Source organism: Antechinus flavipes, chromosome 4 (genome assembly GCF_016432865.1).
Source record: "Antechinus flavipes isolate AdamAnt ecotype Samford, QLD, Australia chromosome 4, AdamAnt_v2, whole genome shotgun sequence".
Lineage (NCBI taxonomy): Eukaryota > Metazoa > Chordata > Mammalia > Dasyuromorphia > Dasyuridae > Antechinus > Antechinus flavipes.
Window position 1 is genome coordinate 40200631 of NC_067401.1, and position 27340 is coordinate 40227970.

The 27340-nt window shown below is 39.2% G+C and overlaps 1 protein-coding gene across 3 annotated transcripts; it reads right to left on the reverse strand.

The window, feature by feature from the left end:
* Window positions 1-1372: 1372 nt before the first annotated feature.
* Window positions 1373-25841, reverse strand: MRPS21 (mitochondrial ribosomal protein S21). 3 transcript variants are annotated; one of them, XM_051992756.1, is made up of 3 exons: window positions 25729-25841; window positions 25120-25205; window positions 1373-2060 (listed from the first exon to the last, which is right to left on the reverse strand). In XM_051992756.1, the coding sequence occupies exons 2-3, from the start codon at window positions 25200-25202 to the stop codon at window positions 1880-1882; spliced, it is 264 nt and encodes an 87-aa protein (XP_051848716.1). In that variant the 5' UTR covers window positions 25203-25205; window positions 25729-25841; the 3' UTR covers window positions 1373-1879. The 3 variants fall into 3 exon arrangements, with proteins under 3 accessions (XP_051848716.1, XP_051848717.1, XP_051848718.1); XM_051992757.1 differs by having other exon boundaries at window positions 25717-25773; XM_051992758.1 differs by lacking the exon at window positions 25729-25841 and adding an exon at window positions 25408-25633.
* Between the last annotated feature and the right edge of the window lie 1499 nt (window positions 25842-27340).

Below are 27340 nucleotides of genomic sequence, written 5' to 3' on the forward strand. Positions count from 1 at the left end.
AACGACCAGCAGGATGATTTCAGAGAGGTCTGGAGAGACTTACATGAACTGATGCTGAGTGAAATGAGTAGGACCAAGAGATCATTATATACTTTAACAACAATACTATATGATCATCAATTCTGATGGATATGGCCCTCTTCAACAATGACGATGAACCAAATCAGTTCCAATAGAGCAGTAATGAACTGAACCAGCTACACCTAGGGAAAGTACTCTGGGAGATGACTATGAACCACTACATAGAATTCCCAATCCTTCTATTTTTGTCCGCCTACATTTTTTATTTCCTTCACAGGCTAATTGTACACTATTTCAAAGTCTGACTCTTTTTATACAGCAAATTAACTGTTTGGGCATGTATACGTATATTGTATTTAACTTATACTTTAACATATTTAACACGTATTGGTCAATCTGCCATGGGGGGAAGAGGTGGGGGGAAGGAGGAAAAAAGTTGGAACAAAAGGATTTGCAAATGTCAATCTGACAAATTACCTATGCATATATTTTGTAAATAAAAAGCTATATATATTTAAAAAAAAAAAGGTTCCATATGTATATAGTCTTTTCAGCTGGCTTTTTGACTTCTAGGAGATAAGGATATCTTCTATTTCTCTAGTATCGCTCAATATTCTCACCTTTGCCATTAATGGAAGGGCAAAAGTTCAAAAGAGGGCAAGGACCACATGAGTTAACATTTTATTACAACCCCAGCTTAATTAATCAGTAAGGGTGTTAGTATAAATGGAAATCCTCAAGAGGTTTAAAAGAAGATAAATAAGCTGGGCTAGAAGCAACCCAAAGCCAGCCTTTCTTACCACCAGAGGGAGATGTCTGAACATCAGCAAACAAGAGGGAAGCTTGGCAGTCTGCATTCTGTTTATTTCCTTTTTGAACATCATGCAGCTACAGAAGGCTTCAGCAGGCTACAGCCTGTGCAAGATAACAGGGTGGGCTGCCCACCTTGGCCTTCCCCACCATCCCCTGCAGGGGTTGGCGCCTACTTGCCTAATATCAGCAACATAGCTATCTGGAGACCATGGCCAGAGCAAACAGACAGCAGGAGAGGAAGCAAAGCAGCTGGCTTTCCCCACAGTGGCCCAATGCCACAAGCTGTCAGTGTCACAAACCCAAGAGTCCCTGCTGGGGGAAGAGAAAGTGGGGGGTGGGTGGAAAACTCCACTTTATTTCCTTGATTCATCTACCCCATGTGGGTTCCATCTTCTCTACATTTTAGCTGTTCCCCATTCATCTTTATATCTATTGTCATCCCACATACCTCAGAATTAGAGAGAAAACAGGAATGAAAGTCAAATTGGATTATTTTCTAGGAATTCCCATAGGAGAAGATTTCAGCACACTAGTGTGGTTGGATACTTCAGAAATATAATTTATTCCAATTACACGAGCCTTTACCCTTCTTCTTTAGGGAATTATTCAGTAAAGAGATGACTTTTTCAAATAATACTAGGGGACCATTTTTATCTGTAGTCCTTAGTGTTCTTTATTAGGAACTATTAAAAGAGCAAAGAATGGACTAAAAGTGTTATATTCCATTCATGCATTTTTGAAGACTCTGCCCCATCCCAGTTTCTTCAGAATGGCAAAGACATAATCCAGTGGGGTTTTTCACTAATCAGACACATGATTGCAAGGAGGAACATTTAATGATATCACTGGCTTGGGAGGGGGAATACCTGATACACATGCATGTATGTATCTTGGCTATATTGGGATGGAAAAGATGGCAAGAAAAAATAGGACTGAAAAAAGAGAAGCAAATGTCCCAGTTTTTAGGTTCTTAGAAGAAACCTATGGAGACAGAGCTATTGCATACTTGTGAGTTCTCACGCTGGGTCTCTTTTCTCTAATGGCCTCAGCAGCCCTGCCATGGATCCAACCGATTCTTGCGCATCAAGAAGTTAATCTTTCGTGCCATTTCCATGTTGTAAATGCGCCGACATGTCTCATAGCTCTCTCTCTGTCTTTGACGACATGGCTTCTCGTAGTACCTCCGCCTCTTGATGTCATCAATGAGCCCATCCACAGTAAGAATTCTTCAAAGACAAAACAAATTGGTTAGATGCCTTGAACAACTCCTAATACTTCCCCTGCAATGTATAAAACTCAGCCCAGGTATCTACTGAGCAATGCAAAGGAAGGGGAGAAGAATGTTCCCACTCTCAGGAATTATGATCTAATTATCCCTGGACTCTGTAAAGAAATAGTATCAAGGCCTATCAAAAAGTGATATAAATAGGAATCTAGGTGCTACCTATCCTATACACCCCCAAGCTCTTAGCAAGGTAGCTTGTGGAAAATTTTTTCCTTCCTTGAGCTTATGATCTAACTCTTCCCCTTCCCTTCTCCACTGAGCCAAATGAAAACAGAAACGCTGAGTGTGACGTGACTCCCATGTGAGCCCACCTAATAACTTTCTGTAATTCCTGGGAAATCTCCCCTTGAAGGAATTGATCCTATTACCCGTATCCGAATATCACCCCAAACCTTTTTCAGCTGGTGCTCTGAAGCAGTGAAGGCACCATTTTGCTGCCCTCTGTAATTGGCTTTGTCTGGCCCAATTCCTAGCTTATCCTATCACTGCACTGTATCTAATAAATGAGTCACAGTAAGGATTCAGGATTTGGAGCCTGAAACATGGTTATTACAGAGAGAAGGTGGGGTGAGAATTAGGTTGGATAAAGCAGCAGAAGTACACAAACTACCAGCCAACTCTGCTCAGTGGGAAGTCTTTTATTCATTGATACTATTCCGTATCAACATCATAAGGCTTTTGAAAGTAGTTATTTGAATGCACAAAACCAGATTAAAAAATCTACTAGGTAAATTACAAATGTGAATGTACAAGTGAAACCTTACTCTAGATTTCTACTCAGGACTCAGGGGTGCTGAGTAGCACTAAGAGTCCTGCTGCTTAACTGTCAGAGACAATTGGTAATTCAGATAATCATTTTTTAATAGATTTGTGTAGAAATAGGGCCCTTCAAATTCTAAGATATTGGGAAAGAGATTAACTTAAATTAGGGAGTAAATAAACACTCAAATGTCAGCAGGGTCTTACTTTAGAGAAGTCTGTCGAGATTTATAAGGGATTCCATACATTTCCATTTGCTAATTTTCAGACCTCAAGCAATTCAAGAGCCGTTAGGTCTGGAAATTGACATGCCTTTCTACTCTAAAAAATGCCTCTCAGAGATCTCTCTTCACTTTTTAGGATGTGTTGAGAATCACAACCCCATTCCAAGAATCCCACAACAACAGATTTAAAGCTAGATGAAACTTCACAGACCATTTAATACAGTCCATTCATTTTAAAGGTTAAGAGGCCCAGGAAGATTCAATGACTTCCCAGAAGTCACACGTCAAAGGCAGGATCTGAATTTGATTCTCTGCCTCCAAAGCTAATACTCTTTCCACTAGATTATGAGATGCTTTCCACAGCAGGATCATTAATTAGGGCATGTATACTTTAATTAGAAGCCAAAAAGATGTTGATGATTATCATGGTGATAATCATGGTATTCACACACCTCAATATGGCACTATGTCTTTGGGGATAAGGCTGGGAATCTGCTTGAGTTGTGTTTCTCAGAGATGGGGTCTTACCGCCACTCAAAGCCCTCAGTACCACAGTTGGGGATCAGTGTTTTGTAAGATCAGATACAGAAAAAGGAAGGTTGAATTTAAAGGAATTCAAGAGAACAAACTTTAGAAGAGAATGTAAAGTGAAACCCTAGAAGAGATTATGAAGTGATATATTTCTAAGGTCCCCTTCAGCTCTGAAATTCTGACTTCAGGGATCCTATCAGTGAACAGACAAGAGAAATTTGAGAGAAAATAAACAGAAGAGTACAAGAGAAAATTATAATAGAGTCCATCCTCCAATACATAGGTTTATTCAATACCTTAAGGTTTGCAAGTGCTTTACATTTTTTATTTCATTGGATCATAAGACTGTAAGGTAGTATCTAGTGGGAGAATGGTAGAAGGGTGAGAAAATTAAAAGGTGACTAGATCCTTCCGACATTTTGGATGAAATCTGCAAATGAGATTCCCTGACAGGAATTCCCCAAGTCAATTCAATTTATATTAATTAATCATCTGCTATACATGGAGCACTGTGATAAGTACTGGGGGTGGGGAATATGAAGCTTGGGTAAAATAAAAGTGATGGTTCTAGTTTGTCTTTTATATTCAAAGCTTAGGCAGATGATACCGTGAGATGCATGTGAATTGAATGTGACGGATGGCTGGATGGCTGTGCAAAATCATCAGCCTCAATTTCTTCTCCGTGGCTACAAGATCCAGTGGCAAGATATAAATCAGAATGACTAAAGATGGCCCCTCTCTGATGATGGTATATCATTATGGATCATGGAGTATAAGAGTCTCCAAATAAAGCTGAGTCCCAAAGAGCAAAGGAGAAGCAAGGTGGATAATGAACAAGCAGCAACATATTACCAATAAGAAGCATACAAAAGAGACATTACAGATGTCAGAGGAGTGGCCCTTAAAAGGGGGCTTGGCAGGTGGCTATACTATAGTCATAGCAAACAAGAAAGCTAAGGCTGGGCAGATCTCTTCAACCTGGGAGTTTTATCTGTAGGAGAGTGTGTCATTTGGGTTTCTGCACTAAATCAAGCATTAAAATGATGAACTCCTGGAACCAGGAAAGGAGAAAAGCCACCAGGTAGAAAATGAAACAGTTCAAAGTACCTGTGCCAATCATTAATGGCATCATCTGGTTTGTGAACTGCCCAGGCAAGATGAAGAAACCCAATCTTTTTTTTTTTTTTAAAGAAAAAAAAAAAGAAATCAGGCTAGTCATATGAAATAGCTGGTGGACAGCTGACATTTCAGAGAATGTCAAGAGAATTAGAAAATGATCCTCAGCACATTGGGTAGCTTCCCTATGGAAGGTTTACTAGAGGGCAAAGATAAGAATCTCACAGAATGAAACTCCATGGGTAGGTTGTGTTCCACCTCACCAGAGGGAAATACCCATTAAAGAAATCACAAATCTACTGAAGGACAGAAATATGATCAGAATAAAGATTAGTTTGATAGTCATATTAAAAAAGAGTACTGAAGAAAAGAAGTAGAAGTGGAGGCAGACCTATAAGGAAGCTACTACTGTAGCATCTAATACTTCCATCATTTCTGATGGGAGATAACTAAGGGCCTATACTACAGAAACAGTACAGAAAATACTGTCACAAGTGGGAAGGCAAATCTCTTCTTGTTCTCTGAAGTCATAAGCCAAGATGGTATGACTAACAGTTTTCATGTGGAAAATGGAAATGTTCTACAACTTTACAGCATACACAAGAGAATAGGAAGGAATGCTACTAATGACATACCTGCCCCAGAGGTGTTGAAGGATTGGCCCTACCATGAGCTTTTCTGTAAACAAATAGGAACTTGTATTACAGATACCTGGCAACCTACAACCCTGAAAGAACCAGTCACCAGTTTTAATGAATTCAACAGATTATGTAAAAAATGCTGAGCTGCCTGAGTAAGGAAGTGAGCAGTTTCATATGTCAGCACAGCCAGCTCTTATCAAGCCAAATGTGTGCACAAGATACTCAATGGGCTACCAAGGGAAAAGGGGGCCAAATGGGCACACTCTCAGTTTTCCCTTCTTTCACTGGCTTAATGGCCAGCTATTCAGCCAATGCTTTCAGCTTAGGCCACCTCAAGTCTCCCCTCCAAAACAAAACAAACCTCACAGGCACCCACACACTTCTCCCCATCAGCCTGGCTGACCAATAATACATGCAGATTTTGTGACAGAACATCCTGCAAATACATGGCCTTTGTCTGATAAGTTCCACAAAGTGCCAGGAATTTAACTCCATCTTTTCTCTCACTCCCTGGTTACTTAGCTTTTTTTTTTTTTTTTTTTGTTACTTTCTGGTTATTTAACTAACACCAAACTAACAAGTTTGGTTAACTTAACTGCCCATGTAATTAGAAAACAGAAAAAGTAACCAATTTTTAAAGTGCCTACTAGGAGACCTGAAAGATCTAAGGAGGAAAGAAACTGGCCATGGACTGTTAGACACGAAGTTAAAGGATCTTTTCCAATCTGATGCAGGGCTAAAAAAGGTACTCCAGAAGATAAGCACATAAGGAATATTAAAAGCATAAAGAACCCCCTAATATGGTCAGAGGCCCAATCCTGTGTCATTCAGTAAGTCATCAAGATTTGTTGATTTAAATGGTCTCAGGCTCCCACCAAATCTGAGGCTCAGACTGGGATTTTTTATGCCCCTGATAAGCCAGAGTCAATCAGGATACATGGGAAGAGGAAGCTATGTGAAGGAAGTAGAAGTCAGGGAAGCTGAGGTTGTATGGGAATAGAAAATGCTGGTGCTATCATATCCTCCTTTCTGACTACTCTTCCTCAGTCTCCCTTGCTGGATCTTTACCCATTTCACACCCACTAATTCTTTCCTGGGCCCTTTCCTCTTCTCCGTCTTCTTCTATTTCACAAGGTGATCTCAACAGCTTTCTGGGGTTAAATTATTGTGTCTATGCTGATGACACTCAAATCTAATTATCTAGCCCTAACCTCTGCTGGCCTCTAGACTTGCATCTTCATCTGCCTCTTGGCCATCTCAACTTGAACACAATTGTGTTCCATAGTCATTCTTCAATCATGTCCAACTCTTCATGACCCTATTTGGGATTTTCTTGGCAGAGATACTGAGGTTTCCACTTTTGTCCCCACCATTTAGTGGTGCATGACACATAGTGGGGACTTAATAAAGGCTTATTAACTGCTTACTATGGGCCAGGTACAATACAAAAGACTAGAAATACTACAATAAACAAAGACAATCCTTACCTGCTGAGATCCCAAGATGCCAGTAAACTAACTGTCATACCACATGCTCAAAAGACCTTCTTCATGAAAAACCTTTTAACAGAATTGACTCCATTTAGTTTTTCCTGAAGGGCTATAACAATCCCAGATAAATTGAGGAGGAAGAAAATTCTGAAACAAGAGTGACTTCTTAAAAAGAATAGAAGAAAAAATAGAAATTAAAAAAAAAATAGAACAAGCTCTCCACAATAGCTTCCCCATCAAAGAATACAAGTTATTTCTTTAGTCCCCAAAGACTTCAATGCACTAAAAACAACTACTTCCAGACTTTTAGCCTAAGCTTTCAAGATTACCTAAGGAAAATAACTACAATATTAAGAACAGACAAGGCTACTCAGGGCTCATCATATTAATTTTGACGCTCATGGCATATCCTCTCAAAATTAGATGTTCTGACCAATAAAATTCTAACACATTCTTTAAAACAAGAGCATAAATAAAAGATAAACCGGGTAAAAAAACAAATGTCATTTGCCTTAACTCCTGTTTTATCAGTAGTTGGTTTAAAAAAAAAAAGCTAAGTAACTAGGGAGTGAGAGAAAGGATGGAGTTAAATTCCTAGCACTTTGTGGAACTTATCAGACAAAGGCCATGTATTTGCAGGATGTTCTGTCACAAAATCTGCATGTATTATTGGCCAGGCTGATGGGGAGAAGTGTGTGGGTGCCTGTGAGGTTTGTTTTGTTTTGGAGGGGAGACTTGAGGTGGCTTAAGCTATGTGAAGGAAGTAGAAGTCAGGGAAGCTGAGGTTGTATGGGAATAGAAAATTCTGGTGCTATCATATCCTCCTTTCTGACTACTCTTCCTCAGTCTCCCTTGCTGGATCTTTACCCATTTCACACCCACTAATTCTTTCCTGGGCCCTTTCCTCTTCTCCGTCTTCTTCTATTTCACAAGGTGATCTCAGCAGCTTTCTGGGGTTAAATTATTGTGTCTATGCTGATGACACTCAAATCTAATTATCTAGCCCTAACCTCTGCTGGCCTCTAGACTTGCATCTTCATCTGCCTCTTGGCCATCTCAACTTGAACACAATTGTGTTCCATAGTCATTCTTCAATCATGTCCAACTCTTCATGACCCCATTTGGGATTTTCTTGGCAGAGATACTGAGGTTTCCACTTTTGTCCCCACCATTTAGTGGTGCATGACACATAGTGGGGACTTAATAAAGGCTTATTAACTGCTTACTATGGGCCAGGTACAATACAAAAGACTAGAAATACTACAATAAACAAAGACAATCCTTACCTGCTGAGATCCCAAGATGCCAGTAAACTAACTGTCATACCACATGCTCAAAAGACCTTCTTCATGAAAAACCTTTTAACAGAATTGACTCCATTTAGTTTTTCCTGAAGGGCTATAACAATCCCAGATAAATTGAGGAGGAAGAAAATTCTGAAACAAGAGTGACTTCTTAAAAAGAATAGAAGAAAAAATAGAAATTAAAAAAAAAAAATAGAACAAGCTCTCCACAATAGCTTCCCCATCAAAGAACACAAGTTATTTCTTTAGTCCCCAAAGACTTCAATGCACTAAAAACAACTACTTCCAGACTTTTAGCCTAAGCTTTCAAGATTACCTAAGGAAAATAACTACAATATTAAGAACAGACAAGGCTACTCAGGGCTCATCATATTAATTTTGACACTCATGGCATATCCTCTCAAAATTAGATGTTCTGACCAATAAAATTCTAACACATTCTTTAAAACAAGAGCATAAATAAAAGATAAACCGGGTAAAAGAACAAATGTCATTTGCCTTAACTCCTGTTTTATCAGTAGTTGGTTTAAAAAAAAAAAGGCAGTAATAACATTTATATGCCATAGGTTATCTATAATTGCACAGGACAGATGAGCAAACAGTTTGAGGGCTTTGTTAATAGTGACATAACTAGTAATTTTCAGAAGTAAAAAATCAAGCCCAAATCTTTCCTGCCCCCAAGTTCAGCACTTTGTATTTTGTCACACATTTTTACCCACAGAGCCTGAAGAGTATTGAATAAATACCTTTGGGCTCCTTCTGCAGCCTCTCTGCTACCTGCAGAAATTGGGTACTGTAAAGGGCTGAAACTCTTGAATTGATGCACTGAAGTCAGACTACCAAGCACTTAAGGCTAATTAATTACCAATTGGACAATACTCTACTAGCATATGCTTAGAAAATGCCCTCTCCACTATCCTGTGCTGGCTCGATAATTGGTGTATACAGAGAACTGTAGGAGGGACTAGGGGGCGAAATAAGACAAACCAGTGTCACTTTGGCAGGAGACGAGGAGAAGAAAGATCATGGAGATCCTGCATCCATTCTGTTCACTTCTACCCCTAAAGACCAAGAATAAACACCAAGGACTTTTGCTTATCCTGAATCCAGCTGATTCTAAGGCATCCAGGGGGCTAACTCGATCTTCACATTTGGTGCCCAACATGTGGACCAAGGACCCTGATTTCACTATAGAAGTCCCTGGTGACCAGGAAATAGGGTGAGTATTTTAATAGACAAACAGGGAACTTACTTTGTTAAGGGTTAAACTAGTAACCTTTTCTAACTGAAATGGGGCAGATATTAGGGATTCTCCCCCATCCCCAAGCCCACCCCGAGGGGGCGCTACAGAAAGCATACTTAAGTTGATCAAGGAACAAGGCTTAATTATAACTTGGGAGCAGATAGCTGGACTCTTGGGTACATTAGAATTCACAAACCCTTGGTTCTTAAAGGAAGAAGATATTGGGCCAGATAATTGGAAACTACTAGGAAATCAATAATGTGAATACTACAATGATAAAGGTCCTGATTCAATTTCCAAGGAAGCATTCTATACATACAACATAATACTTAAAGAACCCTTCAAGTTATAGAAAAAAGAAAAATTTTCAGAAGTCAAATGAGGAAGTGAGAGGAAAAAGAGGAAAACAAAGAACAGACCAATAGTGATATCACCAGAGGGCATGGGAAGTTAAGTGAGGATGAAGGGCAGGGTGAAGGGCTTGGGGATTCTCCCTCTCACAAGGCAGCTTCAACCCCGCCTAAACCAGAACTGGTTCTTGACATGCCCCCATCAACTCCACCTTCTAGGATGGAGAGAGGAGTAGTGGGAAGGGCAGTGACAGTACCAGCACCTTCTCTACCCCCCCCCCCCTCAGCAATCACCCCCTCCTATGACTAGACTGCAAAAGGCAGTACTTAAAGCCACAGAGGAAGGGAAGGACATATCTGAGTTGAAACTACAAATGTATCCTGTGATTCAACAGTTTAACTCTTCAGGTCAAGAAAATAGAAGATACGCTCCTTTTGATACAGAAATCCTCAAAGACCTGAAAAAGGCTTGCACTCTTTATGGGGCTACATCAGCTTATAATAAGATGTTAATACAGAATTTGGCTTATGAAGTCTTAACCTTCAGTTGTAATATTCTCTTCTTTTTTCAAATATGATGGTTCTCTGGGAGCAGGTTTCTTGGAGAAGTTTCTGGAGGCAGCCTTAGTTTCAGTTCAGAGTAATAATCAACTCAAATGCAGCCAGCTGTTAAAGTACAGACAAAATGTGGCTCTTTCCTTGGGCCTAGTTAGTTTTCTTAGAGACCTATCTCCTTTTTTGGTTCCAAGAGTTCTTGCAGCTGGTCTTTTACCTCTTCCAGGCTTCTGCCTCTAGCTCAACTCTGACTCCTGGCTTCTCAATCTCCTCCACTGACTTCTGACTTCTCAATCTCTTCAAGTCTCTTGACGGAAGCTCTAAGAACTTCTTATATATCTCTTAAAAGTGTGAACCCAAAGGTTGACTCCTCCTCTGAGAGAGTGGGATTGTCAGAGGTGTAAACTTGTGAATCTCATACTGAATCCTGAAATCTCCCAAATATGTGAACTAATGTGTGAGCTAATGTATGAATTCTCAAAGGTGTAAACTTAAGCATTGTTTCTATCAATTCTAGTGACTTAACACTTTGTAAGAATTCTAACACCTAGTGACTGGAATTCTATAGCAAGAGTATGTTTAGAACCTGGACAAAACTTCTGTTGTGGCTTTCTGAATACAGTGAGCTCTGTAGGATACAAGCCCAATGAAATAGTCAAAGTGGAATTAATCCTCCAATCACCTATGACCAACTAACAGGTATAGGTTCTTATGCAGACATTTAAGTACAGATTAATTACCCCATACTAACATATGAGCAAATTGCTGCTGCTATCAAAACATGGGCTTCTCTCCACAATAAAAACGACAAAGATGAGGCTTTCACAAAAATTGCACAAGGGCCAAATGAACACTTCGCTAATTTTGTGGGACATTTGCAGACAGTTGTCATACGAATTAATGGTGAAAATGAAGTAACAGCCATTATGATAAGGCAACTTGCTAAAGAAATGCTAATGAGGTTTGTAGAAGAATTATACTAGGACTATGCAAGGGTGCTCCTTTAGATGAGATCATAAAACACTGTACCACAGTGGGCACAAATGCCTTTTATAGCCAGGCTATGATGCAGACTTCCCAAGATCTGAATATGGGAAGACAGGGTCCCTTTTGGCAAGGGACTTCCAAAGACTTGTCAATGCTTTCAATGTGGTAAAGTAGGGCATCTGAAAGCTCAATGTTGGCATAGAGACAGAGTGAGAAAACAGGGTGGGAGAACAAGACCCAATATCCCATATCCAAAATGCAACAGAACTTCCATTGGACAGCAGAATGTAGACTGATTCAGGGAAACAGGATGAGGGGCCCAGCTCCAGGGCCCAAGGCAAAAAATACTTGGGGCATGATGACAGCCAATGGTACAATCAGAGAATGCCTAGAAGTCCAGTACCCAGACATGATCAATCAGCCAGGAAGCCATCTGATGGGAGAAAGGGATTACAATTGGGGAGAATAGAGCTGTATGCAGCTGGGACAACTGAGATCCTCCTAGAGAAGTGAAATCTATTCTTCTCCAAGTTATGGATCCCTTGCTTCAAGACACAGTAAGCTTGACCATTTCACCTCCTGAGAGTACTTACAAAACAGTGTCCATCCACAACTGATGTGGAAACTGGGTAATGTATAGATAATATCCCAGTCACTAATACAGGTAGATAATGTGTGACTTATCACCCAAGAGTAGTACCATCAGGTTTACTGATACAGACTCCTAATAAGCAATCTGGTGATAGTCCCCCAGATTTTGACTCCAAGCAACAAAATCCAGGAATATACTGGACAGCAACTGTGACAGCTGACCGACCTATGCTCACTATCTATATACATGGCCTACCATTAGAAGGATTGGTAGAGACTGGTGCAGATCATTGGAGGTGCCAATTGGCCCAGTCACTGGCCAAAGATTAAGGCAGACACCTACATGTCAGGCATAGGAGGATCAATAGCAGCTGAAGTTAGTGTTACCCCTTTGAGATGGGTATTTGAAGGTGAAACTGGAGTTTTTACTCCTTTTATAGTTGAAAAAATCTCCATCAATCTGTGGGGAAGAGATATTTTACAACAATTAGGGTTAAAAATGAGTACTTCGGCTTTTTAAGCAGGGCTGCTGTTGAAGGCCTGCCAACACTTTCACCTGTTCCTATCCAATGGAAAACTGATATACTAGTGTGGATAGAACAGTGGCCCTTAGGTAGCGATAAAATTCAGGTCTTTTTAGATATAATACAGGAGCAACTTGACCAAGGACACTTACAACCTTCTCTAAGTCCTTGGAATTCCCAAGTATTTGTTGTAAGAAAGAAATCTGGAAAATGGAGGATGTTGACTGATTTAAGAAAGGTAAATGAATAGATAGAAACTATAGGAACTCTTCAGCCTGGACTTCTATCTCCTACTCAAATTGCCTAGAGAATGGCCTCTTTGGGTTACAGATATTAAGGATTGTTTTTGTTGGAATCCTTACAAAGTGTTAAGTCATTAGAATTGATAAAGACAATAATTATCTAATTTAGCATGGTTCAGTATGATTGATCTGATCCTACAGGGAAATGTTATGAGCCAGAACTTGAAACAAGGTGATAACTCAATGGAATTGGAGAAGCAATGCTTGTGTGCTTGGGTTTGCACCTTTGAGAGTTCACACATTAGCTTGCACACATTAGTTCACAAGTTTGGAAGATTCACAAGTGTTCACAAGTATGGGAGATACACAAAGTTAGCTTTGTAACTTTGTGAATTCACATCTCCCATAATCCCACTCTCGGAGGAGGAGTCAACCTTTGAGAGAGCATAAAAAGGAGCTGAGTCAGTGAATTCAGTCAGTTTGAAAGACTGACAAGCTAGAGACTGCAGTCTGGCAGAATGAAGGATTCAGAAGAGGAGAATCAAGATTCAGAGGAAGCTGGAGGCGACAAAAGACAAGCTGCAAGAGCTCTTGGAAGCAAGGAGGGAGAGAGGCCTCTAAGAAAGCTAACCAGGCCCAAGGAAAGAGATAAGACTTGGAAAGAGAAAATAAACGTTTGGATTTTATCAGCTGGCTGTATTTGAAGTGATTATTACTTTGAACTGAAACTAAGGCTGTCTTCAGAAAACCTCCCCAAGAAACCTGCTCCCAGAGAACCATCATATATTATACAAAAGAAGAGAACACCACAATTTCTGTTCTATCCCTCTAGATAAGGAGGATATGAAAAGATTTGCCTTTTCAATGCCCAGCGTTAACTTAGCTGAGCCTATAAAAGATATGGACAGTTTTGTCACAGGGAATGAAAAACAGCCCTACTATGTGTCAAATGTATGTTGCTGTTGCTCTTACTCCAGTAAAAAAAAAAGCATTTCCAAAAGTAAAGTAAAGGGGGTAACACTAACTTCAGCTGCTATTGATCTTCCTATGCCTGACATGTAGGTGTCTGCCTTAATCTTTGGCCAGTGACTGGGCCAGTTGCACCTCTAATGACTATACCCTGTGTCTACCAACTTACTACCGACTTACTGGATGATATATTGGGATGTGCACCTGAAGAACAAATGTTAGAAGCATGTCTACCAAAGACCATGGAAATACTAAGGAACTACAAATTGCACATAGCTCCAGAAAAAATTCAAAGACATGCTCCTTTTCAATATTTAGGAAATGAAGTATATCTTAAGGTGCTTACAGTACAAAAACTTTCCTTAAGAACAGAGAAGCTAAACACCTTAAATAACTTTCAGAAATTGATAGGAGATATCCAATGGATGCGTCCAGTGTTAGGCTTGACTACCTATCAATTACAAGAAGCCCAGGAATCTCATTATAAATATCATCAGGCTGCTTGAGCTTTACGTTTACAATTTGGAATAACAAGAGAGGAAGCGAGGAGCATAGTAAAAGCCTGTACAGTTTACATTCCTTTCCATGCTCCTACATTCCCTCCAGGGAAGAGTCCTTGTGATTTGAGACCCAATGAAATTTGGCAAATGGATGTGACCCATTATAAATTTTTTGGTCGTCTGTCTTTTATCCATGTTGTGGTAGACACATTTTCAGGATTCACTTTTGCAATACCAGCAGCAAAAGAGACAGCCTTAGTGATCACTTTATTCCTTAGACAAGCATTTGCAATTACAGGTGTGCCACAAGCAATAAAAACAGACAATGGACCTGCATATACTTCTAAAGATTTTGCACACTTTTGTGCACAGTATAAGATTTTACACACCATTGGCATATCTTTTAATCCTCAAGGACAGGCAATAGTAGAGAGGAGAAACAGAAACATTACGATACTCCTCCAAAAACAAAAGAAAGGGGGAGCCACAGGTAACTCTAGAGAACTTCTAAATCTAGCTCTTTATACTATTAATTTCTTGATTTTTGACAAAGATGCGCTGGCTCCGGCAGATGGGTTTCATAACCCACCAGAAGGGCAGTATCCAGTGCAAACAGCTCCATTATCTTTAGATAATTGCCAGGTGATGTGGAGAGACCCAGAAAGTGATGAATGGAAGGGACCAGATAGGTTAACTCCTTGGGGGAGAGGGTTTGCTTGTATCTCCACAGATGGAGAAGGAATCAGACGGGTGCCAATGAGTCGTATTCACCTTGTCCATTGGAGAGAGATGGAGCAGACCCTTGAAATGAAGGAGAAGACTCAAGAAACATTGGATAGTTCTGTTGCTGATTGTGCCCACCACTGAAAGAGCCTGGTAGTTATGGCTATTGACTCATGGACATCAAAAATTGTTGGATTTCAAAACCCTAAGGAATCATTGGAATCCCTGAGATATGAAAAGATTGTTGTAGGACTTGAAAACCCTCAGGAATCATTGGATTCTCTGAGATATGATAAGAGTGTTGTAGGGCTTGAAAACCCTCAGGAATCATTGGATTCTCTGAGAAATTATAAGACTGTTGTAGGACTTGAAAACCCTCAGGAATCACTGGATTCTCTGAGACATGATAAGATTGTTGTAGGGCTTGAAAACCCTCAGGAATCATTGGATTCTCTGAGACATGATAAGACTGTTGTAGGACTTCAACATCTGCTGGAATCATTGAATTCCCTAACACATAAAAAGACTGTTTCAGGACTTCAAACCTGCGGGGACCAATGGATTCCCTGATACGTGTAGCAATGGACAAGAGATTGGTTTTGGACTATCTCTTGGCTGCTGAAGGAGGTGTGTATGTGATTGTTATTTACATACCCTCCTAGGACTTCTGGAAATCTTTTACAACATCATGATGATTCATATTATTTGTTATATCACTACTTGCATATACAAATCATGTTTGTTACACCATATTGAGCCTGCCCCGGCTTTCACCTCCCTTCCTGAGAAATCGGGGGTGGGGGTGTGATCACCTCCTTTTTGGGTTTTTCACCTCCCTGAGAAGTCAGTGATGGCATGACCACCTGTATTCTAAAACAAAAGAAAGCAGGAGATGTAAAGGTCTGACACTCTTGAGTTGATGCACTGAAGTCCCACAACTCAGCACTTAAGGCACTTAAAGCTAATTACCGACTGAACAATACTCTATTAGCATATGCTTGGAAAATAGTCCTTCCCACTATTCTGTGCTGGCTCAATGATTGGTGTATACAGAGAATTGTAGGAGGGACTAAGGGGTGGAGTAAGACTAGCCAGAGTCACTTTTAGGCGGAAGAGGAGAGGTTGTGGAGATTCTGCATCCAACCAATTCATTTCTACCCCTAAAGACCAAGAATAAAGACCAAGGATTTTTGCTTATCCCGACTCCAGCTGATTCTAAGGTATCCAGGGTGATAACTTGGTCTTCATAGGGTAGGATGGAGACACAAAGAGGCTAAGCAGGGTGGCAGGAACTGTTATTCTATCCTTTGCTAACCCCTCACTCTTTCTTCCCCATCCTTCCTAGAATAAGAATATTTTAAACTGAATCTAAAACACCATAGCTGGCAGAGGTATCAGAAAGACAAATGTTATGGCTAATATGGAAATGTGTTTTGCATGATTTCATATATATAAAATCAAAATACACTGCACAATTTCTCAAAGTGGGGTAAGGGTCAGGAGAGAGGGAGAAAATTTGAAATTCAAAATTTTTAAAAATGATTATTAAAAAAATTTACATATAATTGGGATATGCTTAATGAAATAAAAATAATTTTAAAAAAGAAAAATGTTCATTGAATAGAAATTAGATCAGAGAAGCAAGAAGGTGCCCTTAAAAATTAAATAAATCTAAATAAAGACTAAGTGAATAAATAAATAAATAAATTTTTAAAAATTACAAATGCTTAAAAAATTATACTTTATATTTCAGTTAGGAGGTCTTTAGATAACAATCTAGAATACAAGATGTATGTGAACCTCCCAAATAATCTTGGCTTCATGCTTTTTCACATTCCACTATCAGTAAACTGGGTTGGAAATGAATAATTATCCATAAGGAATGTCGCTTCTTCTCTCAAGTGACAGAAGTATAAGGAACAGGAAGTTCCTCTGATTACTGACTATATGGAAAAACACCAGTGTTTAGCCTCTAAATTCTTCAACTTCAGGCCACCAGGGGTCAGGGTCACCTGAGGACAAGACAAATTCAATTCAATAACCACTTGGGAAGAACAATGGATTGTTGTTGTTCTCATAGTTATCATGTTCTGACCCCATTTGGGTTTTCTTGGCAAAAATACAGTATTTGTCCTTTTGTCCTTTTCTTCTCCAGCTCAATTTTATAGATACAACAACTGAGGCAAATATGGATAAGTGATTTGCCCACGGTCATACAGCTATTAAATGTCTGAGGCTGTATTTGAACTCGATAATGCACTGAAAGACATACTTAAGTACAAGATATAAATATAATTGATACAGCAAAGATCCAACGTGCTCTTGAAAAATTTTTGGAAACAATACTTTCTTCAGAGGGGACTATGAATTTAAAACCAATTTCTAGGCAATCAGATTATTAACAAATTCTCCACAGCAAATAAGACTACAGCAAAGGATTTTCTCTGATCTATTATCTAGTAAATCATTTCCCATAATGAAAGTAACTCCCATTCCAAGTTCTACAAACAAGAAAGTCTTAACAGTATCTTAGTTGTAACAAATCAATATTGCAAAAAAACAAAACAAAAAAATCTATTTGGAGGTCCTCTGGAATGGGGCTTAGTCAATCAACATGTAATAATCATCTACCATGTACAAGACCCTAAGGATACAAATACAAAAACAATACTTGTATCCAGTATACTGGTATCCAAGGGACCATTTTACTGGAAAGATATAATGTTCATACAGATAAATATTTACAAGTTTTGAGAATGGAGAAAATTTTAACAATTAAAGGAATAGTAAAAGAAGCCTTGATAGAAGAAACAACCCATAAATTAAAAAACTTTGGAAGATGAGGGCTCTATGGGGTAGAGATGAGGAAAGAGAAAGAGAGAGAGGAAAGAGGAAGAGAGACAGAAAGTGAGAGACAGACACAAGGGGAGAAAGAAAGAGTAAGGAAAGAGGGAGGGAAGGAAAAGGAGGAAGAGAGGGGGGAGAGAGAGAGAAAGGGATTCAGATTGTTTCAGGTGGAGGATTACCCAAACAAATGCACAGAAGCAGGAGATAGAATATTAAATTCTGAAAAAATACCTAAAAGTCCATCTGGATGAAACTTAAAAGTATGTGAAAAGGAAAAATACAAGGAAAAAGTTGTGTAGGGCTTTAAATGCCAGGAAGCCATGTTTGAGTATAGCAGCAATAGGAAAGGCTTCTGAACAGAAAAGTACCAGAATCAACCCTCTGCCTCGGGGAAGATTACTTAAGCAGGTATACAGAATAAAGTTCAAAACCAGGAGATCAATTAGGGTACTGTTACAATAATCCAGACAAGAGGTAAAAAGGGTCTAAATAATGTAGCTCAGTGAAAGAAAGGGACTGGTGTAAACATAAAATCTACAAGACCTAGCCACTAACTAAATGGGGTTAAAGAGGGAGAGGAAGGAAGGCAAGAAGATTCAATCAACAAACATTTATTAAGAAAGTACTTCAAACTTTGTTCATGGGAGGATGGTAATGTCACCTATAGAAACTGAACATTTTGAAGAAAAAATGGACTAAAGGGAAAAATTCCATTTGGAAAATCTTGAATGTCAGATGTGAGTGGGATATCAAGTTGGATTAGATCCAAGTCTTAAGTTGGAAATCATCTCATACATGATAAATGGTACCACAGAAGCTTAGATCACCAATAGAGAGGTTTAGAATGAAAATGGACCCAGGACAGAGCCTCAAGAAACACCTGTGCTTAAAAGCTAGCAAATAATGGATGAAAAGAGTCTGCAAGAGACTGAGAAGGAGGTTGTTGGGTAGGTGGAAAAACTAGGATAGAGTGATGCACCAGAGCCAAAGAATGGCAATTTCCAGGAATAAGCACTTAAAAAGTACATCCAAGTTGATAATAAACTTGGTTCCTATACACAGTCATCATTCCCCTTCCTCAGCACAAGCCTCTAAATAGTGTGAGATGTCAATTTTTTCCTTAAAAAATATTATGTTAGTAACCCCCTTTTAAAAATTTTAATTCTTTTCAGTAAGTGTATGGATCACACTGTACCAGATCACCTTACTTGTCACCTACATAACCTGTATGTGGGCAAAAAGAAAGTTAAAACTTAAAATGGAACAGTTAATTGGTTTAAGACTGGAAAAGGAATATGACAAAGCTGTATATTGTTATCTTATTATTTTTTAAAAACGTATATGTAGAGTATACTATGCAAAATGCTAGACTGAATGACTCAAAATCTGGAATCAAGGCTGTCAGGAGAAATATGAATGTGCAGATGTGCAGATGATAACATTGATGGCAGAAAGTGAAGTGAAATTAAGAAGCCTCTTGATGAGAGTAAAAGAGTAGAGCATAAAAGTTAGCTTGAAATTTATCAACAAGCCAACACGTCAGTGATTTGATTCTTTACAAAAAGATGAAGAAATGAAAACACGTCAAATTTTCTATTCTTGACCCCAAAATCACTGCAAACACACCACCAGCCACGAAATTAAAAGATGTTTGCTCTATAGAAGGAAAGCTATGGCAAATCTGAACAGGACACTAAAAAGCAGAGACATCACCTTGCTGACAAAGGTCTATTTCAACAAAGCTTTGTTTTTTTCAGTAGCAATATATAACTATGAGGATTGGATTATAAGGAAAGATGAGTGCTACAAAATCAACACTTTCAAATTATGGTGCTAAAGAAGACTTCTGAGAATCCCTTGGACAGCAAAGAGATAAAATCAGTCAGTATTTAAAAAGAAATTAATTCAGGCTATTCACTGGAAGGTCAAATACTGAAGTTGATAAGTACTTAGGCCACATAATGAAAAGATGGGATTTATTTGAAAAGATCCTGATGTTGGGAAAGATTGTAGGTAAAAAGGAGACAGCAGAGAAAGAAATGTACAATTAGTATAATAAAAACAGTGAAAATGAATTTAAGATTTTGTTCCCTGCTTTTTTGACTTCACCTGAAGCATAATAGATTCTGCTCCAGCCTTTTACCTTTATTCTGTATGTATCTCCCTGTTTTAAATGTGTTTCCTGTAAACAACAGATTGTAGGGTTCTGACTTTTGATCCAGTCTGCTATCTGCCTCCTCTTTATGGGAGAGTTCATTCCATTCACATTTATGGTTAAAATTACTAATTCTGTATTTCCTGCCATCCTAATATCCCCAGATTATACTTTTCTTTTTCTTGCCCTCCTTCCCTTCTTCCCTAATATTAAATTTATTGTTCTCACTTAGGTCACGCAGCTCTCCCTCTTTAGTATCCCTCCCTCCTCCTTTTGAATCTCTTCCCCTTTCTTGTACCCTTCCCTTATTACTCTTTTTCCTTCTCCCTTTTCCTCTCCCACTTTTTAATGGAGAGAAGAATCTCTGTAAAACAAATATATCAATTATTTCCTCTTTGAGCCAACTCTGATGAGAGTAGGATTCACACAATGTTCCTTCCCCTCTCTAAGTTGAATGTAAGATTTTGGACCCTCAGTGGAAGAATAGAAGGGCCTGGAATAATATAGTCCATGGGATGGATGCTGGTATGCTGGAACACACACAGAGAACAAATATAAGGCAACTCTGATTGGTGGATGTTCTAATGAGGAGATGGGTGAATAGTTTTCAACTCCTATCACTTTACCTGTAGGTGGCAGAACTAATTGGATTAAAGAGCTTGTAAAAGAGAATGACATATAATAAGCCTGGAAAGGTAGGCAAGAGTTAGGTTGTGAAGAGTTTAAAATATCAAAGAGAAGAATATATATTTTATCATTGAGGCCATAGGGAGTTATTAGCGCTTATTAAGCTAGAGAGTGACCAAGTCACACCAGTGCTTTAGGAATATCATTTTGGCAAGGACAGACTGAAATGCAGTGAGTCTCTGAGTCAGGAAGATCAATTAGGTTGCAACCTAATTGATTGCTGTAATTATACAAGGGAGAGGTGAAATCCAGAACAAGGGCTTTAAGAGTAGAGAGGAAAGGACAGAGTCAAGAAGTATTGTAGAGGTGGAATAAGACTTGTCAATTAAATGAATAGGTCTAGCATTGGAGGCAGAAATCAAGATGACAGCTTTCAGATTCAGGTGAATAGAAATATGGCAGCACCCTCAATAGAAATACAGAAATTTAGATGTGGGGTGGATTTGAGGAGAAAGATGAGCTCCATTTTAAACCTGATGAATTTGAAATGACTATGTGACTCCCAGGCCAAAATAACCAAAAAACTGTTGGTGAAGCAAGATCAGAGCTCCAGAAAGAGGCCAGGGCTTATTATATAGATCTGGAATCATCTGGGTGGAAATGATAACTGAACTCATAGGAGATGATAAAGTTACAAAGAAAAAAGTATAGAGTCCAGGAAGAACCTTGAATCTAACTCTTCTGGACACAAAAAGCAATTTTGTTGTTGTTCTTCAGTTATTTTTCAGTGGGATCTAACTATGACCCCATTTGGGGTTTTCTTAGCAGAGATAGTAGAATGGTTTGCCATTTCCTTCTCCAGTTTATTTGACAGATGAGGAAAGTGAGACAAATAGGATGAAGTGACTTGCCCAGGATCACACAGATAGTAAATCTCTAAGGCAAGATTTGAATTCAGGTTCTCTTGACTCCAGGACTGATATTCTATTAGCTAGCTATAGGGAGAGGGACACAACAATGATTGGGGGTAGGATATGGATGCTATCCAGCAAAACAGAACAGAATTCAAGAAAAGTACAGCATCCTGAAAACCCTGTCAAGAGGGTAGGCAGCAATGTCATATGCTGCAGAGAGGCCAAGAAGGATAAGAATGGAGAAAAAGGTCACTGAATAGAGCAATTTAGAAAGTCATTTCAGTTAAATGATGAGATTAAGTCATTTCTATATCTCAGTGGATATGGGAGCTTATTAATCACAAGAATGAGACTGTCTTTCTGATTGTCCTTCTACATTTTCTCTGGCTGTCCTTCAGGCCTTGAATGTTCTTCTTCCTCAATTCTGAATCTTTCCTCTCCTTCCTCTCCTGACTACTGACTTCCCAACTAAACTCCCTCCTTCTCTAGGAAGTCTTTCCCAATTCCCCTTCAGTGCCTTTCTGCATTGAATTATTTCCTATCTAATATATATATATGTTTATATATATATATTAGATAGGAAATAATTCAATATATATATATATATACATACACACACACACACATACACATATATATACACACACATACACATACACACACACACACACACACACACACACACACACACATATATATATATATATATATATAGCTTGTTTGTTAGTTGTTTCCCCCATTAGACTATAAGCTCCATGAGGTCAAAGACTCTCTTTGGACTCTTTCTATATCCTCTGTGCTTAGCACAGTGCCTGGCACATGATAAGCATTTAATAAATGTTTACTGACTGACAGTTCTATGTACATGTGATGCCACTTCTCCCACTCTTACTTTTGATGAGTTTATTTTTCAAGACTCAGACAAATTCATTTCTCTCAAGTTGAATAAATCAGCCAATCCCCTCTTTTAAATATGCTTCAGGTAGGAGCAAAAGGGAGTAAGTCAGCAAGGCATCTGACCAACCATTTGCTATAAATAAACTTCCTTTCAACAAAATTCTCACTACAAAGAGGGCAGGAGATAGAAATAAATTTATGAAGTGTATTCAAAGACTTACTCATTGTCCTCAATTGCCTCATGAAAACATATATTAATCTCCTCTCATTTTCAGAGCATCTGATAGCACTTTTGTCAATTCCTCCCCCCCCCTTTCCATTTCTCTTACTGCCACCCTCCAACCTGGCATTCCCCACTTCTCAAGCTTAAAATTTTGCAACACCAAGTATGTATATTTCCATATACATACAATAGGAAAAACATTGTACATGAAATAAAAAGTCTCTGTGATGTATAGATTTTCTTTTAAAATATATAATAAACTCAAAGCTGTCCTACTTGTTTGTAATTCTGACCCTATTTTTGTCTTCTGTACATCAAAAATCAATGACCCTCTTTTTTGGAGTGGAGCGGGGAAGGGAGAACAACTTACTTCCTCTTTTCTTCTCCCTCTTACCACCATGCCTCATTGGGGGAAAAAAGCCAAAAAGCTCCTTCCACTACAACTCTTTTTTCTGGGAGGAAGATTCCAAGAAACTCTCTAATATTTAAATACTATCTAGGCAATTAGTATAAAAAAGGAGCTGGAACTTCGATTTAAGAGGTAGAAGCTTTGAATTCAAGCTCCTCCCCAATGGTGGTCAGGTCACTTCAATTCTGTTTTCCTCATACCTTCTTCATCTGTAAAAGGAAGCTGAATGACATAATTTTAAAGACTTTTTTCTAGCTCTAACATTCTATAATTATGTAATTACTACCAAATGCTTTTCCATTTGGGACAAAAAAAAGCCATTTTAATCAGAATTATGAAAAGCAATCCATTAGAAGGCAAAGGACCTGGCTTTTATTCTACCCTCTGCTAATCCCCAGGTTATCAGCTTCATGGTCTTGGGCATCACTTAATGATCGGGGTAGCAAAAGTTGTTTAAAATTCTTTTTTTTTTTTAAATTTAATTTTTATTTAATAATTACTTTATATTGACACTCGTTTCTGTTCCGATTTTTTTTTTCCCTCCCTCCCTCCATCCTAAAATTCTTTAGTCATGAAACCATACACAAAGATAAGCAATTATTAACAGATCCAAATCATCAGGTCTATCATTTAAGACTTTTCATTATCCCTTCTCATACTTATACAACTTTATTTCTTAATATTACTCAATGCTTTCCACTTATTAACCCAACTTTACCATCTCCCATTTCATTCCTACCTCTGTGGGGTTTTTTTGTCTCTTTACTCCAAGATCTCAAATGTCTGCTCATATCCTTTATTAATGACAACTCATTTTTATAATATCTTAAAGTCTAAAAATCACTTCCCTCACTTTATCTTCCTTTTACAAATTGGGAAATTGAAGCTCTTAGAAGAAGTGACTTGCCTTTGGTTATACAACTGGGGAGGGATCAATCCAGGTCTTGCCTGACTTTAAGTCCATTTTTATCTTTTACACTATGCTCCCTTCACATCAGGATTTATCTTCTTTAAAAAGCAAAACAAAATAAATTCTTCATGACTAATTTCACCCTTTATTAATCACTCCCTTAACACTAAGGGATATCATATATTTAGAAAATAGTGTTACTAAAATACAGATCTGACATGAGTCCATTCAAAAATCTTTTGCAACTCCCTACTGGCTTTAGAATTAAAATACAAAAATCTTAGATTGGCATTTTACAGCCTGCTACAGTGTGGTTTCTATCTACTTTTGCACTGCTATTTCATATTAAACACTTTCATGTACTCAACATTCTAGCAAAACTAATCTGCTACCAGTTCCCTATATATCTCCTTCTATCTCCAATTTCCTTATACTTGGATGTGTTTCCCCAAATCTATAATACTTTCTTCCCTCCATCTGTTTTCAGAATCCCTCTTTCTTCAAAGCACAATTTAGATGTCATCTACAACAGACCTTTCCTATTTCTCCCCAAATATTAATGTTTTCCCTTTTCAAATTATTTTTAAAAATTTGTTTTCATACTATATCCTCCCCAGCAGAAAGCTGCCTATTTTCAGGTCTAATTTTTAGTATGCCGAATTACCTAGATGCTTAATAATAATGTTGGATTATTATTGTTAATAACATTTTACAACGTTTAAGAATTGCAAAGCAGATGTTGTTTTAATTTTTGAAGCGCATATGTCATCTTTTCAACAGGAACTCTTTCCACTACAGCAGATCCCACATTTGTAATCAGTAAGAGTTGCCCATTTGAGACTCATAGATATTAAGCTATTTGACCATGGTAACAGCAAGCAAGCATCAGAGACCAGATCTGAAGAAGGGTCTCTAACTTCAAGTCCATTTCTATCCACTAAGAAAGGCCATTTATATTTACATTAAAATTTTTATGAGGTTATGTCTCAATAATCCAGTTAGACTAAAAGATCCAATAAGAACAGGAATAGATATGACTTATTTTATATTTCACATATAACTGGGTTGTGTTTATCCAATAAACATTCTTCGTGGTTGAACTTTAGACGAACTTCTTCCTTCAATCTTTTTAGGCTCAAAGCTATTACAGGTTTAGAAATTATCTGGCTATATGTTAAGAGACAAAGAAAAGAATTCCGCTGCCCATATACTTTCCCGATAATGGGGAGGTATGGGGGAGGGAACGGCTACCGATCTCCCGGCAGTTACCTGTTCAAGGTCCTGTATGCACCATCCACATTCCCTTCCTGAACCATCACAGTTCTGGCAATGAACTTCAGGTGATTTGCCATGACCTTGGGACAAAATTGACCTTGTAAGGAAAAGAGTTTTCCACTAAAACAGCTAAAGGGTGGATGTGTGGGGTGGGGGCGGGGGCGGAGGGGAGACGACTACCAGCTGGAGAAATGGAAAGGAAATTCAGTCGGCGTTCATCAGGCCTCTGGGGGCTGGAGTACACGGAAAAAGTAAAAAAGGGAGGGAAGGGGATGTGCTTACAAACGAGGACAGGCCGGGAAGGGGGCAAGTGGTGGCCCGCACATGCTAGGGCTCTAGCAAGGCCGACAGCTTGGCTGATCGTAAAGGAGAATGTGGGAAAGGAGAAGAGATGGGTTTCCATGGTGACGGAAGTCCACCCTACGGCCCAAAGGAGTACGTCGTGGTCGCGACTTCCCCTTATAGAGCCGGTAACCCACCCTCCACCCCGGACCTAGTCTGCTTTTGTAAGGTAAAGGGAGGGTTTCTCTGCACCCCCTTCGTCCTCCCCATCTTTTTTCCACCCTGAGACTATAACTTCAGCCCACGTACTCAGCTACTGACCGATCTCTAGCGTGCGTCGCGACCGGAAGCGGAAACTACGGAATTCTTTCAATAGGGCGGGGCGGAAGAAAAGCGGCTGTAGAGCACTAGGGGCCGGGGAGGGGCAGAGCTGCGCACGCGCGCGCCTTCTGGTGACGTCAGGGTGACCTTCTGCTACCCAGGTCTTTAAGGCCCTGGGCCACGGAGCCGAAGCTGAGAAGTGTCTTCTGGACTTTGACCCTGCACCTTCTGCCCGCGTCTTGGACAAGGCTGCCTACCCTCTCTACTGTCTCTACCCATTTCGTTCCCCCCTTCAGGGGAGAAAGAGCAGGGACCCCCTTGTCGGTCTCCTTATGAGACATCCAGACGAGGGGTGTGTCTTCTCCCACTAACCCTGCCCCCAACCTTCTATGGAGTACTTAGTAGGCGCCTAATTTGTGCATCAGGCTTACAAGTACAAAGGAACAGGTCCTCTTCCAAAGATTTCTCATTCCATGAGCTATTCTTGGCACTTTTCCCAAAACGCGGATATAATGAACCAAATAATCAGTTCTAACAGTTGCTTTCTTTCCGGCACCATCTGAGCTTTTAGTTCTTGGATAATCTTCAGGTTGCTGCAGCTTCTACTATTTTTCTCTGCTCTACCCTTCCTTTCCCACTCTCTCCCATAAGAAAACTTTACATCTGTGACATTCAAACTACATATCTGTCTAGGGTTACTGACTCTCAAAGAGACCATTCAAAGCACGAATTTAAGAAGGATAAAAAGGAAAAGATTCCTTCCCTAAAACAATCACCTAATTACAGGGACCATTCCTCCCCCAAGGCTATTCTGCACTGAGTAGACTAACATCGCAGGGGCCTCTCAAGATGGCAAAGTGGAAGCAAAATGGCCAAGTTACCCCACTATTTCAGCAAGAACTTAAAAAAATAGCATCAGGGCAGAGTAATGATCTTTCTAGAAATTCAAAGAGAAACTACACTTAAGCTCATTTTTACCAGCTCAAGGCCACACAAAAAAAACAGCCAGAACCTTATGGATATAGAGGAAAGGTCAGTTCAGAAAGGCTCTGCCTCTGTGCATCTCACAAGAAGGAGCACGCCAAGGAATCTAGAATGTGAAGCTATGTACTAGGGTAGAGATTCCTAGCCTGCAATTGTGTTACTTAAGAGACCCCCCACCATCCTCTTTACAGAAGTCTGTAGAGATCAGACCACTCCAGACCTGTGCAGCAGGACAGCCAGGAACACAGCACCCTTAAGCCCACCTAACACAGGTCCGAACCAAAGAAAACCCTACAAATTCCAGAAGTTACCAGAGCCTGGAGCAAAGTCACAATTAAGGGAACTCTACCTAGAAAAATGAGTATACAGAGGAAAATACTAACCATAAGACATATCACAAATTCTGAATCTGCAAAGATTCAAGCCTCAAACAGAGAGATCCCAATCAACTTTTCAGGCCAGGGCATCATATAATGAACATTTGTTGTACATGTACTCTGTAAGGTATTTTGCTAGCTACTAAAGATATAAAGATATGACAGACATTGTCCAGGCAAGTCTTTTAATTAAAAAAAAGCTATGAAAGGTAGCATGTACCAAATGCTATGTGAGAGCTATGAACAGTATA

What these genes read in the sequence shown, in the direction of transcription:
- MRPS21 (XM_051992756.1), bottom strand. Translation starts at nt 25,202, where the DNA reads ATGGCAAATCACCTGAAGTTCATTGCCAGAACTGTGATGGTTCAGGAA. An exon ending in GCATACAGGACCTTGAACAG is followed by an intron (nt 2,061 to 25,119) that starts GTAACTGCCGGG and finishes TTGTCTTTGAAG; the next exon opens with AATTCTTACTGTGGATGGGC.